The sequence below is a fragment of the Argiope bruennichi genome, chromosome 11 (assembly GCF_947563725.1).
Source record: "Argiope bruennichi chromosome 11, qqArgBrue1.1, whole genome shotgun sequence".
NCBI lineage: Eukaryota > Metazoa > Arthropoda > Arachnida > Araneae > Araneidae > Argiope > Argiope bruennichi.
Genome location: NC_079161.1, coordinates 25,630,558 through 25,651,133, shown reverse-complemented (window position 1 = coordinate 25,651,133; position 20,576 = coordinate 25,630,558). Strand labels below are relative to the sequence as shown.

At 32.2% G+C, this 20,576-nt stretch overlaps 2 protein-coding genes across 2 annotated transcripts in view; one reads left to right on the top strand and one right to left on the bottom strand.

Annotated features, from left to right (window-relative positions):
• LOC129956501 (uncharacterized) overlaps positions 1-20,576 on the bottom strand; it is a 347,055-nt gene that overhangs the window by 93,090 nt on the left and 233,389 nt on the right. The window lies entirely within an intron of this gene.
• On the top strand, positions 2,109-14,152 carry LOC129957195 (astacin-like metalloprotease toxin 5). Its single transcript, XM_056069397.1, has 6 exons — positions 2,109-2,206; positions 7,492-7,568; positions 8,349-8,424; positions 9,562-9,679; positions 10,894-11,069; positions 13,872-14,152. Exons 1-6 carry the CDS (start codon positions 2,167-2,169, stop codon positions 14,102-14,104), a joined length of 720 nt encoding a protein of 239 aa, XP_055925372.1. The 5' UTR covers positions 2,109-2,166; the 3' UTR covers positions 14,105-14,152.

Sequence of the window (20,576 nt, the reverse complement as noted above, 5' to 3'; positions counted from 1 at the left end):
AATCGCTCATTTTTCTTAGAAATATAGAAATCCAGAATATATATACAGTGGCTCAAAAAATTAAGAATACACCTTACGTTTACTTGATAAATGCGACTTTCAATACAAATAACACATTACTGGGAAGTGCAAACTTGTTTTTATTTTTACAAATTACAAATGGTTTAATTTAGAGTAAAAATAAAGAAAAATCAACTAAAAATTTCTAAATTGAAAATTTTCAGAAGCATTTTAAATAAACACACGCGGAATTTTGCCTCAAAAAATTGAGAATACACCAATGAAATTTCTGCAATATCATGCATAGAAACAAAGTATCACTATTAAATTGCATGTCTTTTGGCTCTTATAATGGTCTCTAAACGTCATGGTACCGATTCGACTAATTTTTGGTGGTATCTGAAAATATTTTACCCCATTCTTCTTGCACCACTTGTTTTAAATGGGTTTTGTCTCTAATTTTGTATTTTTGAACCACTTTTTCGAGTATGGCCCACGAATATTCTATGGCATTGATGTCAGGGTACTGTGGTGGTGTGTGTAACTGTTGTTTACAATGAAAAAGACACCATATTTTGAAGTTACGTGTATTCTGTTTGGGGTCGTTGTCCTGCTAGAAAATGAAATTTCCATCTGAACCCAAATTTTTAGCACTTTCCTTTAGATTGCTGCAAAGTATATCCAAGTAAACCGTATCATTTATAATGCCATCTATAAAATTTAAATTTCCTACCCCGGATGAAGCCATGTAACCCCAAATCATCATGGAGTCACCATTATGTTTAACTGTAGGACATAAATTTTTTGGATACAAAGCAGTATTAGGCTTTCTCCATGCAGTAAGATGGTTGTCGCTGCCAAAAATGTTGAGGTTTCTTTCATTACTAAATATAGATTTCTTCCAAAGGTCATTGGTCTTCAATTGATGAGTTTTTGCAAACTTCCAATGCTTTTTCTGAATTTGAAAGCTGATGAACGGTTTGTCTCTAACAATGCTACTTTTATATCCAGCTTGTCTAATGGCATTTAGCACAGTTTCAGCACTTACACTTCTGCCTATGATTTGAAAAGTTTCTGCAACAAGTTGGATGAACCATATGGTAGCAGCAATCTAAAGGAAAGTGTTACAAATTTGGGTTTAGATGGAAATTCCATTTTCCAGCAGGACAACGACCCCAAAGAGAATGCACGTAACGTCAAAATATGATGTCTTTTTCATTGTAAACAACAGTTACACACACCACCACAGTACCCTGACATCAATGCCATAGAATATTCGTGGGTCATACTCGAAAAAGTGGTTCAAAAATACAAAATTAGAAACAAAACCCATTTAAAACAAGTGGTGCAAGAGGAATGGGATAAAATATCTTCAAATACCACCAAAAATAGGTTGAATCTGTACTATGACGTTTAAAGGCCATTATAAAAGCCAAAATACATGCAACTGAATATTTACACTTTTTTTCTATGCGAAATATTACAAAAATCCCATTGGCGTTATAAGAGCCAAAAGACATGCAATTTAATTGTGACACTTTGTTTCTATGCGTGATATTGCACAAATTTCATTGGTGTATTCTCAATTTTTTGAGGCAATATGCTGCGTATGTTTATTTAAAATGCTTCTGAAAATTTTCAATTTAGAAATTTTTCTTTGATTTTTCTTTATTTTTACTCTAAATTAAACCATTTGTTATGTGTAAAAATAAAAACAAGTTTGCACTTCCCGGTAATGTGTTATTTATATTGAAAGTCGCATTTATCTAGTAAACGTAAGGTGTACTCTCAATTTTTTGAGCCACTGTATATGTAAGATTTTCCCCGTATTATGTCTTAAAATAGAAAAAGGTTTTAATCTTGGAGGAAATGGTTTGGTGTTTATCTCGAAAGAAAAAAAAAGCAGAAAAATGACTTGACTGACGACTTTTGATTACAATAAATGTTTCTTACGTATAAATATAAATGTTTTTAACCTCTGTCATTTATTTCAATTTACTTAAAATATCAAAGCGCCATTTGCGTAAAGATTTCAGATAAACTTATGTCATTTTTCCCTTGGCATCTATGCAGCTGATCATTATCAGCAGACAGATATAGAGCGAAACATAAAAATAAGCAAAATGAGTTAATTGACACTGCAGGGTTAGTAGCCGACTGTTCAACATGCAGATTTTTATAGTATTAGGATTAATAGCCATCACATGTAAGTAAATTAAGCGGTTTTCACTTTAAATAGTGCAGGAAAAAAATGAAAATTAATGCCAAATTTATAAAAACAAATTTTAATACTAAATTTTCTTTATAGTGTAAGGAAACACAATATTATTTTAAAATCATTTTGTACTTTTTATTCATTAGTTTATAACTCGGTATTGATTACTACGATTAAATCTTGAAGTATTTTTTTCTCAAATTTACTTCCAGATTCCAATTATTATATGAAATCAGAAATTAAATTGAAATTAACGGTGTAATTATAAACTAAGTTTTTTTTTCAATTAATTTAAATACTGTATTTTGAGAAAACAAAAGTTTATAAAATATCAGAATCATAGTATATATAGATGGGAAAATAAAAAAAAAAGTTTAAAAATTGTATCTTATCAAAATATGAAAATTATGAGTTTAACAAAAGTGCAATAGCAGATAATTTAAAATAGAATGATTTTGGTACTTTTATAAATTGTTTGGTTTATTTCCTTTCAAATTCATTCTAAATTTGATAATTTTAACAAGATTTCCTGACTAAGGCTAAAGTAAAGTAATGATTTACTTTAAGTTAAATCATTACTTTAAATAATTGATCAATTAGATAAATCGTGCTGTATATTTCCTTTCAAATTCATTAAAATTATGAAATTTAGAATAATTTGATAATTAATCTAAATTTGACTATAAAATTTCCTGACTAAGGCTAGACATACTTTAAGTTAAATCATTGCTTTAAGTAATTGATCAATTATTAAATCTTTGAAAAGAAATAAAAAAAATACCAAAATGACAATATCAAATCTTTGATAAGAAATGAAGGACAAAATGACAATTATTAAATCCTACAAAAGAAATAAAAAAAATGGCAAAGTTGGCAATAATCTCAAATTGAATTTATTTAAGATTTCTAAAATGTATTTCACTTAGTTTCACATTCATTATTGAAAACGAATAAACATGAAAATCACATATAATTTAATTATTCAATTGATATGCTGTACGTATCGGCTTTTATTTTTAAGAACACATATAACTTTTAATAATGAATATGTAATAATTTTAACAAACTTTTTTTAAAAATTAGTACCATTTTTCGAACCATCTCTGAATATTAAATTTTCTTTGAAGTCGAATTGAGAATTTGTGTGCATATTTGAATATACAAATGAATATATATTAACAAGCTGAAAAGGTAGGTCTTTATAATACTTAATTTTTTAACATATCTAATACTTCGCACTTAAATATATTTATTTATCTTTTCTTTTACCATTTATATTTATTTTCAAAAACGAATTACTTATTTAATATGAAATATTAATTGAAATATTTGTGCAAAATATATGCGCTGAAATCATAATATGCATACATAAAATAGCGCGAATTGTCCGCATATATATTTTATATTGTGCATACCTAATATTTAGAAAATTTAATGAATAATAACACATGAAATATTTTAAATCTATCAAAATAAATTTATTAATGAAATGAAGAGGAATTATTCGTTTCTGGAATTTTATAATTCATAGAATCACATAATATTTTCCTGTCCATTTTATTTTGGAAATTCTTTTCTTTCTGTATTTTTAAAATTATATATATTCTGACGGACTTTTATCTATTGTTAGGAATTTTGCACATGTAATTAATAAAAATCATGTATTTTTCTTTTAAAAACATTTTAAGCACACACACAAATAAAGTTTTTTACGTGCAGTAAATTCAAATGGATTTTATTTAGCGATTCAAACAAATATTTAATGAAATAAATATTATTTTTCAACGCAGACGATAAATTTCTAAATTAGTGATAATGAAAGAAAACATTAAATTAATTTTATGTATAATATAAAAATCGTTTTCCAAAGAGCAAATAATAAATTAATATATTTAAAATACAAATCTGGTTAGGATAAATTACTTAAATATTAATGTAATGCCAAATTTCTTACTTTAAAATTTATAATAACACTGAATCCCCAATTTTCTTCAATTTCTTTTTCTTTGCATTATGTCAACATTTAAGAATTTTTGTAAATTACAAAAGATTTCTTAAATTTTAAAAATTCTCTCTTTCATATTCTTATTCCTATTATGAAATGTTAAAAAATTTCAATTTAAAAGGAATATGCTCATGCATGAAGTGCTTTAAAAAAATTTCCACATATTATATATATTTCACATTTTCTGAATTCTTTCTCTTTTTTTGTGATCATTCTGAAATATTTATTTCTATGCGATTTTAAAGAATCTATTTTATGTCAAAAAAGATAAAATAATAATCATACTATATGGAGAAGTTATTTCACAACAAAATGGTGGAAATTTGAATAAGTAAAGCTGATAAAAGCTTGTGATATGACATCGTCAGAAATATTTACTTTTTTACTTTATAAGTAAACAGCTACGCGAGAATATTTACATTTTCAGAAGAACGAGGATTATAAATCTGATCACGTTTTAAAAATTGTTTATTTGAGCCTAAAATTAATGTTCTTCGTAAAATAATGTCGCAAGTTATACATAAATAGATGGTTAAACAATAGCATTGACCCGAATGAATCAGTTTTGATATTTGATTTCCCAAATGAAATGAAATTTGTCAACAAATATTCGAGAACATTATTTTAGGCAAACTGAAAAATATTATAAATATGGTGTCTGAGTATGGTTAGCAAATTAAGATTAAAACATGATGTTGCCATTTATGTTATTTCAAACTTTTGGCAGAAACCACAATGGAATGTTTTTAATTATAGAAACACAAATATGGCGAATTAATTTCATTAGAATTCTAGATTCCAAAATATGAAGAGGGAAAAGAAAGAGTCAGATGAAGGTTTAAAATCTTTATGGGGCAGCGCGCAATGATTTCTTTGTCCACAATTGTAATACTCATGTGGCAACTTATTTCAGTATCATGTGATGCATTTTCTATATGTACCTCCATTATTTTTACTGTTGTGAGCAAAGGAAGCGTGAAAGCAGTTTACGACGCATTATTACAAAAAGTTATGATCCGGCATAAGGGATATACAGTAAGATAGTAAGATGAATGCATTTATGGAGTTCTTGGCTTTGTTATGTCCCTCATCCTCGGAGGCCACGGTGGCCTGGTGGTAAGCTCTCAGCTTCGAAATCGGGAGGGTTTCAGGTTCGAGACCCGATTCCACCGAAGAACCGTCATGTTAGTGGGTTAAACCATTCGGGCCAAACATTCTCCCGATGTTGTGGTGTGCAGAGCGTTGTCCTCGTCATCTGACCGAGGTTCAAAATTATGATGTCCGTCCCAAAATAGCCCTAGTGTTGCTTTAAAACGGGACGTTAATATAACTGAGCTAACCCTCATTCTGGGAGATCTATTTCGTTTCGGTACTTTGTTTCGCTTGAACCATATTATTTTAATTAGAAACTTGTGCATTTATTGTTCATATGGTTAGTTTAATCTTGATGATTACCCATGATTTCTACGCTATCCAATCCAGCTGATAATATTTACAGATATTACATTTATAATATTTAAAAAATACATTGATTAAAAAAATTATTTGATATTTCACATTAAAAATATTTACAGGAAATCTTCTAGATTACCTACGATTTTTACGACATCCGATTCAGCTGATAATAGGGATATACTTTGATTTTAACACCTTTATCTTTTATCTCGCACTTTTTTTTTTCGTAAAATTAACCCCTTCTGACACATGTGCAAATGTGTAGAGGACTTTCAAGCTGAGAAAAGACAGAAGACCAACCATTTCGCACCGAACCAAAACTTTAAGATGGCTTCTTTATTTTATCCATGCATTTTTTGTAGTTAAATTCCTGTTTCTAGCCCAGCCGCAAAGGCGCGGTATATTCGGTCTGAAAATAGATAGAACAATAATTTGTACCGAACCGAAACTTAAAGCTGAATTTTTTTTATTGTGTTTCATATTTTTCCTTCCTCTTCTCTCTAACAAGAAAGCTAAAGTATTTGTAACCGATGAAATTATTTGCAATAATTCTATATAAATAAGGGCCGCGGTGGCCTGGTGGTAAGGTCGCGGCCTCTGAACCGGAGGGTTTCCGGTTCGTGATCCGATACCTCCGAAAAACCTTCGTGTAAGCGGGTATGGTACACGCTAAAACCCTCCGGACCAAACATCCTCTTGCTGGTGTGCCGCTTGTGCCAACTCAGGTAGCGTCCTCGTCATTAGAACAGGGTTCAAAATGACGAGGTCCATCCCAAGATAGCTTTAATGTTACTTTAAAACGGGACGTTAATATAACGAAACTAAAATCTATATAAATATTTTTTGGGATAGTACAAATGATGTGCCATTACGATTTCACTACCCTTTAAGATATAATCTTCCTTTTCTTCTAATTACCTTGTAATCAATTCTAACAGCTTTAAATGCTATTGAATTCTTTTTAAATTATTAAAGATATTGTATTAGTAACTGATAAAGCATCTTATAAGAATAGACAGATGAATAATAATTATGTAATTTGTGATTTTTATTTATGTATTTGTGATTTTCGGGAACATTAATTATACGAAATCGGAGATCATAAAAGTTAATGAATATTGCCCTCTAATGTATGGAGAAAACACATGAGGATATTTTGTCAATTAAAGTCACATTTTCAAAGTCCTAAAGTCAAGTTTTTTTATTCAATCAATGATTGATTGATTAAAGCAAAAGAACTATAATTATGATAATTCATATTGTTACAAATCTGTAATTTTGCTATCCGGCACGAATAGTGTCATCCTGGAAAAACCGTTAAAACCTTTATAAGATCTGTACTGTGCGTGCCTGAGCTTGGCGACCATTTGGCGATGAATTTGGTGAGTTTGGCTGTCTAAATGGATAATACCGGAAAGTTCGAGAAGTTTCACGATCCATCCAGTAATAACCGAGATACACCGAGGTACGCCCTGATTGGTCTGAAGATTCTTGCCCCGCCTCCCGGTACTATAAAAGACGGGCACTCTGAAGCTGCGTGGAAAAAGGAGTTGCGTGGATCGTCAGAAGTTGTGTGTGAGAGGAGTCGGAGTCGCCGACAAGTAAAGAAACTAGAGGATTAGACGGCAAGCAAGCTGCTTAACTAGCAATTAAATGTGCTGCTTCATTACGATTTATCGGCGGTATTTATTGTAGGAGAAAAAATTTTGTAACAATATTGTGTTTTCATCATAAATCAATTTCGGTTTCTTATGTAGAAAACGATGTCAAGTGATTTAGTACAAAGTATGTTTTTTTTTTATCTCCTGAATTGCAGGGGCTCGGACTTACCGAAACCCACTCGAAAATCCTGATCTGTATCAAGGTGATATCCTCGGCATTGAAAGCAATGAAGTAAGTTAAATTTTATCATTTTTAATCTTCTATAATACTTCGTTACAATTAAATAAGATGTCATCTTTCCTTTCTTGAACATTAAATAAAATGAAATTAATAAAATATTCAATTTTTTTTTATCACAATAGATATTGATGGAAAGAATTTTCGTAAATGAAGAACGCATTTTAAGAACTATGTTCGTTTGTGTTCAATTCTCAAATGAGTATTTATTGTTGTATAATTTGCAACTAACTTTCTATTCTTGAAATATTTTTCAATCGCACTCAATCATTAATCAAATATTATAGTTTATCTACAACTGTTTCCAGCTAAGGAATGCAGATTTTGCTTATTATTATTTGGCAAAAGGCCGGGATAGCCTCATTGGTAGGGCATTGGATTCGCGACCTTTGGGTGGAGAGTTCGTACCCCGAAGACCGAAGGCTTTCCGCGTGTGTAGTGGCTGGTGCACGTATAAATATGTCGTGGCACGAAGTCCTCCATGTCGAGAGTAATACCAATGGGGGTACTGGATCAGGGGTGATCATTCTCTGATTCAGGCTACATTATGATCTGTGCATGAGTGAGTGAAATGAATGAATGAAGTCCGCTCCGTGAAAAGGGTTGTGACGTGTGTGTATAACTAAGCCATACTCTTGGCCTAGATGGCGTTACTGAAAAACAAGAGACGCACCCTTGGCTTAAAATCACTGATTTCTAAAGTCAGTAGGCTTATCTATGACAAGTGCCATTAAAAACAACAACATAGTTTCTCACTCAATTCTTTACTTACAGGACAGGAACGCCCTGCCTAGGGATTCTATGAGATGGCCCTCAGGTGTCATTTACTACAAAATGGACCCGGCAGTAGGTAATATTTTATATTCATATACTTTTTTGTTATTTGTTAAGGTAATGTTGACATATTGATACGAAAATATCCGGTTGGAAAATCATCTCAACTAGGTGGATAATAAGCGATATCTACTCTACGAATATCCCAGGTAGTACGAAATATATATATCCCAAAAAAACACAGACAAGAAGTCGCAAAAAACAATATTTGTGAAAATCGTTAAAATAAGAAAACAGAAAACCACTGGTGAAATGAAAAAAAAAAAAAAAAATATGGACATAAACAGATAGGAAACTGCTAATGAAATAAAAAATTACAGATAAAAGAAGACAGGAAACTTCTAATGTAATAAACAATTGTGAAAACAAACAGACAGGAAACTGCTAATGAAATAAAAAAAAATTATAAATACAAGAAGACGGGAAACTTCTAATGTAATAAATAATTGTAAAAATAAGCAGATGGGAAATTGCTAATGAAATAATAAATATATATATATACATACATAAACGCAAGCAGGCAGGAAACTGCTAATGAAATAAAAAGCTATAAATAGAAGCATACAGAAAAATATAAATTAAATAAAAAAATTACACAAAATTATAAACACAAGCAGACAATAAACTATTAATGAAAGAACTGCAACTATGTTATCAACAGCATCTACCAGTTTTCGAATTCATAACAAACAAAACGCAAAGGATCAGATATTTAGAAAAAAATTCATTTTAGCACATCAGATGCATATATAGTGTCTAACAGAGTGTGACGTCATAGGGAATTCTCCAGAATAATCTCTTCGTCTTGGTTCCTAAGAAATCTATGATTATAATTCTACTTTCCAAAATCTGTCGCCAAATTTGCTACCAACTCGCCAAATGCAAAGCAAGTTTATCGAAAAGGTCGGAGTCGTTGGCATTAGAAGCTCTATTTTCCTGCTAAATTATCTTCTTACAGCAAGAGTAATTTAGCAGGAAAACAGAGTCAGAGATTCATAATAATACTCAGTTACTCAATATGAAATTTGCTGTTAACCCTAATTTTGGACATGAGTGTTTAGAAATAACTATTTGAAGATATTAATTGCTTTTTTGCGTTTACATGAAAAACTCTTATCATATTTAAAATAACTAACTAATTTGTGTTTATCAGCTTACTTCAAGAGAGACATATTGAGAGCTATGAAATACATCGAAGACAGAACTTGCATCGATTTTATCGAGCGACGAAATATGGAAAAAAACTACATTAAAATCATCGACGGAGATGGGTAAGGAGTATTGCACAGAGATTCATTATCTGTTGTTTATTTTTCATTATTTATTCTATTTTAATCAGCCAAACGAATAATTATCTTATTCTAAAATGCCACTCGAGTGCATTAATACGGCATCGGACTGCTTAAAATGTGAAGTTTGGCCTAATCAAAGAAGGGAACGGAACACTTTGTATGAAGGTGGTTCGACAATAGAATAAGTACAAGAGTAGATTATATTGAAAATTAAAAGGTTTCCCAAAATTAAAGCAAGAGTTGAATTTTCTACCATTCTAATGCAAAAGTCATTTGAATAGATGATAGTTTTGGGTTAAAACTATCAAATGTACGTAAATAAGCTTTAATACTAATTGTAATTAAAAATTTAATTAACCAATTGCCTGCCGCTGCTGTATATATACGTCTCCCTAAGTCAATGTTTTTACTGCCCCTGGCGTATATATACGTCTCGCAACTATATACGTATATATATTCGTGGCACTGGGGACCGAATCTCGCAAGTTATCCTCGGCAGGTAAGGGGTTAAATCTTCTAAAATCCGTTTTTTTTAAGTAAACATTTATACACTAACAGTTTGCATTTATCATATTTGATTATTTTAAATCCAATTTCTTTTTTGTAAATCAATTTGAATGAATATTATTATTTTGCCTCAATTTACAAATAATATACAGTATATGAATATTATCGTATTAGGTAAATTATGGTGAAACTTTGTATTTATAAACTTTAGAAAGGCGAGTGGTTTTCCGTCCCAGAAACCATTATTGGTGAATGTAATTTTCCCAAAGTTCTATCATGAGAACAAGTGCAATATGTAGCCTATCAATAAGAAATCTACCTAAAGCATTGTGGAAATTTAAAAAAAAAAAAGAATTTGAAAATGCTGCATAAATTGTTTTTATGGAATAGTACACACCGAAATTGTTCAGAAAAGCTTTACCGATAACATTAATTAAAAATCTAATTAAAATTTCTAAAATCTCTTTTTTTAGTAAACACATACTATATAAAAATAACTATCATCAAATTTAGTTATTAAAAGTCTCACTTGTCTTCTCTGTAAATTAGTGTGAAAGATTATTGCCTCAATTTACAGATAATGTGCTGCCTATAAATATTATCCTACTAAAAGAATCTAAAAGAATGAAATGTGGAATTTTATACGATTTTATTTTTTCTTCTTAATACTTTTTCTTTGTCTACAGTTGTTATTCCCACTGGGGTAAGACAGGAGGAGTACAACCAGTTTCCCTGGGTGACGGGTGCCAAGATCAAGGTACAATCATCCACGAGCTGATGCACGCCATCGGATTCGATCACGAACAGAACAGATCAGACAGAGATGACTACCTGGACATCTTTTACGAGAACATCGACCCAGGTATGAAATTACAACGCATTCGGTAGAAATTCTAGGGAAAGGATACCCAAACTATGGATCGCAATCCACTGGTGAGTCGAGCGTCAACTTTTAGTGAATCTCGACAAGATTTTAAATATATCAAGAAATGCAACCCTCTCCCGTCCTGCCTTTGCATACGGGGTATATAATGAGTTATGAAACAAAAAAATTTTAAAGAAGTTACTGGACAGATATGGTGAAGTAATCTCCAACCACGATCAATCGCCATCGTTCTTCACGAAGCATACCAAACCCGATATTCGTTTTTACCTTGCCACGATTCTCAGAAAAGATAAACTGTTTAAATTGACTGAGGCTCTAAATATTCTATAAGCATCTGCAAGCAATCCTACAGTCTATTAAGCTATACTAATTGAGTCTATACAAATACAGGAGTCTAAACAGGCTATGCAAATAGAAATACAACATCCCTCTGAACTAGTTTGGAATGATATGATCTCAAATATGTATATATCTTTCTATAGTTCACAAAAATATAATATGAGCTTAAAGTCATCATCGCTTTACTTCGTAGCATTGCAACAAAAAGAGTGCAACACACAAACAAGCGACTCGTGTCAGCTCAGATCCTCGCCACCTACTTATAAAATTAAGATTGTTATAAATATTTAATTTAGTTTACGCACACATTACTTTTTCAAATTCCATTGACATACATGTTTATCATTTTCATAATAAAAATTCTTTTTTGATTCGTGGAATCCCTTTTGTAAAAAGTCAATATTGTTATAGTAAAAAAAAATATTGGATCTAGAATGGAGTGAGTCATTACAGATTCTGTTCCTAAAAAATAAATAGCTCTGTTCAAAGGTTTGGAAATCCCTGCTTTAAAGTTTCCAAACTAATGGATATGACGATAATATTCTAGAACTGAAATTGTTGTTGTTGTTTCTGATAGCATTTACCATGGAAAAGCCCGCTGATCGAAGTCAGTGATTTTAAGCCGAGTGAGAGCGTCTTGTTTTTCAGTAGCGTCCACTAGAGTCAAGAGTGCGATTTCGCTACTCACGCATCACATTCGCTTGCACAGCCCCTTTTTACAGGGGGGGCACATTCACACATCTCACAGATAGAACAGGTGAAGAACAACCATACCCGAACCGGGACTCAGACTCAGGACGCCAGGATCACGTGGAAGACTCGCTAACTCTATGCCAGGACTACGTCAGAACTGAAATTGATGATTATGTTCAATTGTAAACGTATATTCAATTAGAAAGATAGCCTTTGGAATAGTAGCCAGATTTAGTACCAAATTTCGCACTGATCTATAACCTAATTAAATAGAGTAATATATTAAAATTAAATACCACTGTATTTTGATATACATTTGAGTTTTGCCTTTCATGTTCTCTTAATGGAATAGACAGCCAGATATAGAGGCTTTAAGTGTTTAAAAGTGTTCGAAATCTGAGAGGTAGTAATAATTCTAATTATAAAACTATATAGTAATGTTTGTCTATTTAGTTCCTTGCTATTTTTAATTATTATATTACCACGAAAACTGAACAAACAAATTTTCCAAATAAGGATTTCTTCCGAAATTAGATTAAAATCTACTCATCGTTTTAAAATATTCAAATGAAACTTAATTAGGTTCGCTCTGAACTCAAGCTAGCCTAATAAAAAATAAATAGATTGCAGAATTAAAAAAAAGTATTTTCCAGACACGTTCAATCATCCACTTATCGAGATTTTTTCTTAACGGTTGCTGGCCTTTTTATGAGGGCCTTATATTTCAAACTCCAAAAGAATGTAAGGAAAAGTTGAAAGTAGAGTACAACATAAATTTATTACTTAATATACAAATAGTTACTTTTTATCATAATCGCTACGATAATTCAAGTGATCATCATATCGGTGGAGGATGTTTCCGGTTCCTCTTAGAAGAATATTGCCTCCAAGGTTGTATGATGTGTCTTAATGTTACCTTGAAGCCCTGCATTACTCTGGAATCATTATCTTGGCCTCCTAGTCAGTTCAACTTGCTGAAGACATGAAAATAACTCGGGTTTAAGTAACATTCTGGAAGGAAGGGGGAGCCACGAAAGGCTACTCTGCAATGATCTAAAGTATTCGAATAATTCTGAATGACCGGGACACTTTGACAATATTTGAGAAAGCTACGGTTAAGTCATAAGGGCTATCACTGGCCATGGTGCAACCCGTCCTACAGGAGACACGTCTCTTCATTGGCAAGAGGTAGTGATACCAACATCATTTTTTTACTCACCATGGTGGCGTGAACCAATCAATATGCCAAAAGTCGTCTGTTTGGGAGCAGATGATGGAAGGGGAAAGGGATGCAAGTCTGCATCTACAGGAGATCTTGCTCAATGGGCTGAACATGTGGTTACAAAAAAAAGTGAAGAATGTTGCAAACTCATAGAATGAGCTGACCGACCAGCATGGTGAAATTGCAACTAAGAAGGTGAATGTTTTACGACATGAATGACATTCTTGCACAATATTCTTTCATTCAAAGAAAATTCAAAGAACTTTCTGACTATTAAGGGCCTTTAAAACATTATCTCACATCTCTGGCAGCGACATTCTTCAAAGAGATAATCGAGAACTTCTTCCATTGAAACTTCAAATGTCTGGCTCTTCATAACGATTATATTCATAGCTAACCACATAACCTTTGTTTCTAAATTTCAGTTCTTGTTTCTTTTTATGACCTATCGGAGATTTAAAGAAATGAACTGGCCCTCGTATTTACATGAAAACGTTTTCTTAAAGAAACATTACTTTTTCCAGATTTCGTAGACCAGTTCCAGAAACTGAAGCCCCACCAGAACAGGCTGATCAACAAGTTCGACTACGAATCCATCATGTTGTACGGCGACACCGCTTTCTCCATAGACGGCTACAAGAAGACCATGAGGGCCAAGAAGAGGGGCGTCGTTCTCCTGGACACCTACGACAAGATGCCCAGCAAAAGCGACATGTACCGCATCAACTGGCTGTACGACTGCGAAGATAAAAAATGAGCTTTGTCGCCATCTCATGTATAATAAATGATTTGACGTTAAAAAATCGTGATTTCATTCTTTCTGTTTTGTCCATGTAGTGAGATCCGCGATATTATTTGAAATTGCTAAATTATGCGATATAATACACTTTTACATATCATGTTAATAGGATTTTGATTTGCAATTGTTTTGGAAAAAACAATACTCAAATTTATATTTCCATTTTATTTTTCTCCTTATGATTTTACTAGTCACCTTAGATGACTAACTGTTTGGACACCATATTAATAACACTAATTTGGTTATCTCCACCGTCTTTTAGGGAAAAGTTATTCTTGAGATATTTCTCAAAAATGGAGAGTAGAGGGTCAGGCGACCCTTTATGAAAAATCTAGAAGTCATGAACTCTCATGAAAATGGAGTCTATGTATTGAAAATGTAGAACGGCTGAACCACTGATGGCATATCATGACGCCAGTACCAGTTGAAATCCGTAGAGTGAGTGAACCTTGGGAAAACTGCCTTGATTTTTCTTAATGCAAAGTGAGGCATGGTTCTATAAATATTCTAGCCATAAAATACTGTTGCTATTATGGTTTGGACAAGATAGGCATCACTTACTATCTTTAAAGAGGTACTTTCTGTCATCGGCAATCTACTTACAGAATCGGGAAATTTCTTATACAGAAAACTGTGGCGCTCCTTCTCACCTGGAGAATCCTTTCCATACATAAAAATACACATAATAAATATGTATTACATGTATTAGAAACTAAGTAGCGATTTGTAATTCCATCGAAGTATCTTTCGATCGAATATGCAATTATGTTACAGATTGAAATGTAAATAATACAGCAATAATTCATAGAATGAAATTTAAATAATTCATTGTTTAACTTCTAGATTCATCAGAAAAGTCCATAAGGTAAACTTTACATTATGGACAAGTACAGTTGCTGTTCTTTTAAAATATTGGCTTTAAATGTTAAAACGTAAATTGTTTGTGGCATTTATTAATCTATTTTTTTTTCGAAACACTGTATTGGGCTTCATATATTTCATGCAATTTTCGAAATTAAATTTTTTTTATTTTCGAAATCGTCTTTTTCATTTATTTACCGACGTGCTAAAGTTTTGAAATGTTAAAGAATTGAAGGCTAACGACAATCATCTGGTATTTTAATATTTTTGGATTAAAATGAGTAATCTGATTTTCGATTCATTTCAAGTTTTGGTTTTAATAAAAACAAAGAAGCTCCATTCTTTACTGAAAGATTTGAAAAAGAAACACTAATCAATGATTGCTTATAAGTGCATATTATTTTTAAAGTAATAAACCAAGAATTTTATTTGATGGAATTAAATGGCTTAGTTTAGTTTAGTTTAGTTAAATTAACGTCCCGTTTTATAGCAGCAGTAGAACTATTCTGGGACGAACCTCATAATTTTGAACTGCTGTCAGACGACGAGGAAGGCATCTGAGCTGGCACTTCTCTTCCCTTTCCAATCTTACACACCGCATCAGTGGGAGGACATTTGTCCTCGACGGATTTAATGTGTGCCAGACGCGTTTAAACGACGATTCTTCGGAGGAATCGGGTCTCGAAACAGGAACCTATCGCTTCCTTACTACAAGGCCACTATGGCCTTTCATCGAACAGAAATGAGATACAAAGAGAAAATCCAATTGAATTAATCATTTTTTAAAAATGCATTAGATGTAATATTTTTTGAAAAATTCATCACAAAATTGTATGGTAGTTTTAATAATAAGTTATGAAATAAAATCCAAGGAATAGAAAATAGTAAATCCAGATGGAGAGGTCTCCCCACAACTTTCTCGCATACACACTAATGAAAGTTTTACGTCAGAGAACGCATTGCAAAGGCATTGGCGTACAATAGTTACGAAATATTAATTTTTGGCGTGAATGTATCATTTATCGTGCCATCTTTGGCGAATTATTTGTATATTAATCACTGGTATGCGTTAAAGGTATCCAAGAATTGACCTTGCCTTTTAGACACGTTTTTCTGAACCAATTTAAACAACAAAAATTTGACACAAAACTGCACATGTAGTCACAAAATCCCACACCAAGTTTGATATATTTATGTTATTACGTTTTTGAATTATCACGCTTACATTTCAGACCGACAGACAGGCAACCTGAACCTGATCTTGGTTCACAATTTGACAGGAGTCTACACTATAAATATTAAATCTACGTACCGAATCTTATCTATCTAGCTCTCTTTGGTTTGTAAATATCGTGTTCGCTTATATTCGAACAGCTAGACATACGGACTTCTTATGAACAGATTTTATACAAAACTTGATTGAAATCAGCAAACTTAGTATAAAGACCATATACCAAATTTCAACCTTTTAGCTCAAAGTGTTTGAGTTATCTTTGTCACAGAACAGACAGACGGACTGATATTTTCCCAAAATGTGTTTTTCAAACTAAGGGAGGTCTAAAATGTGGAGATTCGTCACAATCTCGAGTTCGAATTTTTTGACGATTACTATACTTTCTCTATACTGTGTAGATGGAAAAGTAAAAAGGTTTAAAACAAACATAAGTTATGCATTGACAAACATTACCATGCCTTAATATTTTATTAAAATATTTCATTACGTTTTCCTATGTCAAATAAATGAATTCATATGGCATTTATTCGCTTCATACAGAAATACATCTATTAATATTTATTAAAATCTACTCTAGATATATTTCGTTCCGAAAAGAGCAATAATTAAGAAGGAAGACTGAAATGATTCATTAACTTTAGAGATAAGGTATTTAATATTTAGATGTTAGACATGTTAAACTACAGTTTTGTAGTCAGAACTCTTGGCATTTAATTTAGGCGGAGTTGTAATTAGATTTTTTTTTGTAGTAATTCTGTTTAGGAGTTAATGGGGAGGAAAGATGTAGGTGATTTCAAAATATAATCTTCTTCAAGAAACTTAATTTCATTAACAGACGTCAAGCTTTTCCGATTTCCAAAATGAAATCGGAAATTAAATTACGCTGTTTAAAAGGCATCTTTAATAAATGCTAAAATTACATTCCATTTCATAGATTAACCTATTTTCATCTGTACTTTCATTATGAAGAGCTGTTATTCATTTATTTTGATGATGAATAACTCTGATAAAATTTTATTAGAGAAATTTTGATTTCATAAATTAGTTAGTCACCTTGAGCGACCAGGAGATTCATCAGGAATATTGGTTGCAGTTGTTTTCAGATAAATAAGATATAACGCCATGCTTATGAATCCTTCAAACTGTCTGACATTAAAGCTATTTTATTTTAAATGCGTTAGTTAAGTTCTGTTTATAGTGTGCAAGAACCTTTCTAATGAAGATTGTCCTATCATCAAAGATCTATTAAAAACATAATTACACGGTTCATTTGGCTTATAATGGTGTGGAAGTTTGGATTAGAGGTGCCAGCTCATGTGTCGTCCTCGTCATCTGACTGCGGTTCAAAAGGTGTCATCCTCGTCATCTGCGAGGTCCGTCCCTAGTGTTGCTTTAGAGCGGGACGTTAATATAACTAAACTAAATTTAACAACAACAACAACAAAAAAAAAACATTTGTCTTCTAAATTTTGCAATATTGTAATTTCATTATCAATTGTATTTCACTATAGATAATCGTGCAATTAAATATTTGATAAAACAATGAAAATGATTTGAATTTTAGGTTAACAATGTAATCTATTGTAAAAAATTAGGCAAGAAACAAAAAATTTAAAAAGTTCCGAAAATTTAGCAAAAATTCCCACGATTATTAAATTTATATCATTAAAAAGACCATTTTTTAAATATTTTTTTTGTTTGTAAAATGCTTATGCTCGATTTGTATTTAATTATATTTTTATTTATAATTTTTAACAACATTTTCCTATTTTTTATATTTTAAATTTAATTTAATTTACATGAATTTAAGTAGAAATATAAAACAATTGTTTGTTTTTTTAAAAAAATAATTGAAATCCAAATTTAACACAGAAATACAGCTACTGTTACAAAATCACACGCCAAATTTCATATTTGCATTGCGTTTTATAGCTATAGCTTGTGAAAGTACAGACAAACAGATTTTCAACCCGTTGTTGTTTCAATATATGATGCTGTTTGTACTTTAGACGATGATGATGAGGCCGCGGTGGCTTGGTGGTAAGGTCTCGGCTTGTGAGCCATAGGGTTTCAGGTTTGAGACTCGATTCCACCTAAGAACCGTCATGTAAGGGGTCTGTTGCACGTTAAATCCGTCATGCCAAACGTCCTCCCGATGGTGCGGTGTGGAGAGGAGGGTGCCAGCTCAGGTGTCGTCCTCGTCATCTGACCACGGTTCAAAATGACGAGGTCTGTCCCAAAATAGCCCTAATGTTGCTTTTCAACGGGACGTTAATATAACTAAGCTTAACTCTGAGGGTAAAGACCCCTGAGCACCCGAGAGCAGAAGTCTGACTTCTAACTCATCTGAAGATGAAAGACACACATTCGCTTTCACAACCCCTTTTTACAGGGGGGCACATTCACAGACAGAACAACGGAAGTACAACCATGCCCGAACCGGTATTCGAATCCGGGACGCCCAGATCACGGGGAAGATGCGCTACCCCTATGCCAGGACGCCGGCACTTTAGACGATAAATCTATGAATCGAATTTAGTTCATCTAACTTCTTTCGTTTGGTATTTATATTTGGACAGCAGAGCAAATGGATTCCACTCAATAAATTTCAATCAAATCTTGAAAGTAAGGTTACTTTAAAGTAGAATAAAAAGACTACAAAGTGGGTATAAAGGCAATATATCAAACTTCAACTGCCTAACTTAAAAGCGTTTTTGAGTTTACAGGCAGACAGAGAGATAGATCTCATTCCAAAAATGTGTTATTCGAACTCACGAAGATGTGAATTTGAAATACGATTGTGAAATAAAATTAGAGTATTCATGTCTAGTCACTGGATATTCGACAAAATCTCGGGTTCGAATTTTTTGGCGGTTACAAAACTTTATATTTTAGTATACGAAAAAGTCACAGAGAAAATTGAAATTTCTGGTTCCAAACATACTAGAGCCGTTTTTATCTAAATTGGATTTTACGTGAATCCACATTTAACGAATGTTTTCAAATTTGGTAATAAATGATATACTGAACTTCATCTATGGAATACATGTCCTTGTATTTGTCATTTATTATGCTCATATGCAAGCCAACATACAAACAAAATTTATGTTGGTTAAGTTAAATAATTTAAATAATTATTGACTCGATTTACTTTTAATAATTATTTACTCGAAGTTAAATAATTATTCACAAATTCGTTGTAAGGATCATTTCAAAATTTGATCCTTGTAGCTTTTAGATTTTTATCATGTTCGCAGAGAAACAAACAGACACAATAGCAAAAAAAAAGTATTTTTCGAACACAGAAGTGTCTGAAATTCGGAAATGTATCAGAATCTCAAAGTAAAATTCTTTTATGATTAAAATACCTTCTTTTTGCAGGCGTTGTACGTAGGACCAAGATTTGAATTTGCCACCATTCGTGCAGTAACGCGTTGGCACCCCTATTAGAAAGAATCATTTGACAGCTGATAGTTTAGAATAAGTAAGAATGGAGTGTAACACGATAGAAAAAACGTGTTTTCGTTATTTAACCCTATTTCAAAAATAATGAAAGTCTGGCGGTCACACTCCCACTAATTTCAGAAATGGCTATCTAGATCATATGATTTAACACCAGTGGATTTCTTTTCATGGGGTTATTTGAAGCCAAAGGCTCATGCCAACAAGCCCACCAGCACGCGTGCATTGAAGGGAGAAATTCAACCATATTTATGCAAAATGGTCGTGGAAAACTTCGCCAAAAGAGTGCGTATGCGCCAACAACGCCGTGGAGGCGATTTGCCCCATGTGTTATTCCATACATAATCTTATCTTTTGTAATTTACAATTGAATAAAAATGTAACAATTCAAAGAAAAAAACTGTGTTTTTAATTTAAATCTTGCGTTAATAATTGGTTCTATCATGTAAGGCTCCATTTTTACCAACCCAAAACTATCAGCTGTCAAATGGTTTTTTTAATAGGGTTGCCAACCCTTTATTCCCTGAATGGTGGCCGGTTAAAAAAAAAACTGGCATTAATTTTAGGATGCCCTTCATTAAAATAACATTTGATATTGATATGGATATCTGAATCCCAAATAATAAAACATCGAAAACTGCAATGCTGAACTTTGCATAACAATGGAAAGCCGTGATAAGTTCTTGGTATAATCAGATAATACCTTATCATGCTTCGGTGTATTAATGAATTCATTGCACTAAGCTTTCTTAAGTCGCGCGAATTAATTCACGTGACACTCATTCAGCCGTTACAGACAGGGACATCTTCCGATGTTTGTGAAAGACCGTTACAGACAGAATTCGCATCCAAGTGAGATTTAATTAAGAGGGA

What these genes read in the sequence shown, in the direction of transcription:
- LOC129957195 (XM_056069397.1), top strand. Translation starts at nt 2,167, where the DNA reads ATGCAGATTTTTATAGTATTAGGATTAATAGCCATCACAT. An exon ending in TCGGCATTGAAAGCAATGAA is followed by an intron (nt 7,569 to 8,348) that starts GTAAGTTAAATT and finishes CTTTACTTACAG; the next exon opens with GACAGGAACGCCCTGCCTAG. An exon ending in TTACGAGAACATCGACCCAG is followed by an intron (nt 11,070 to 13,871) that starts GTATGAAATTAC and finishes TACTTTTTCCAG; the next exon opens with ATTTCGTAGACCAGTTCCAG.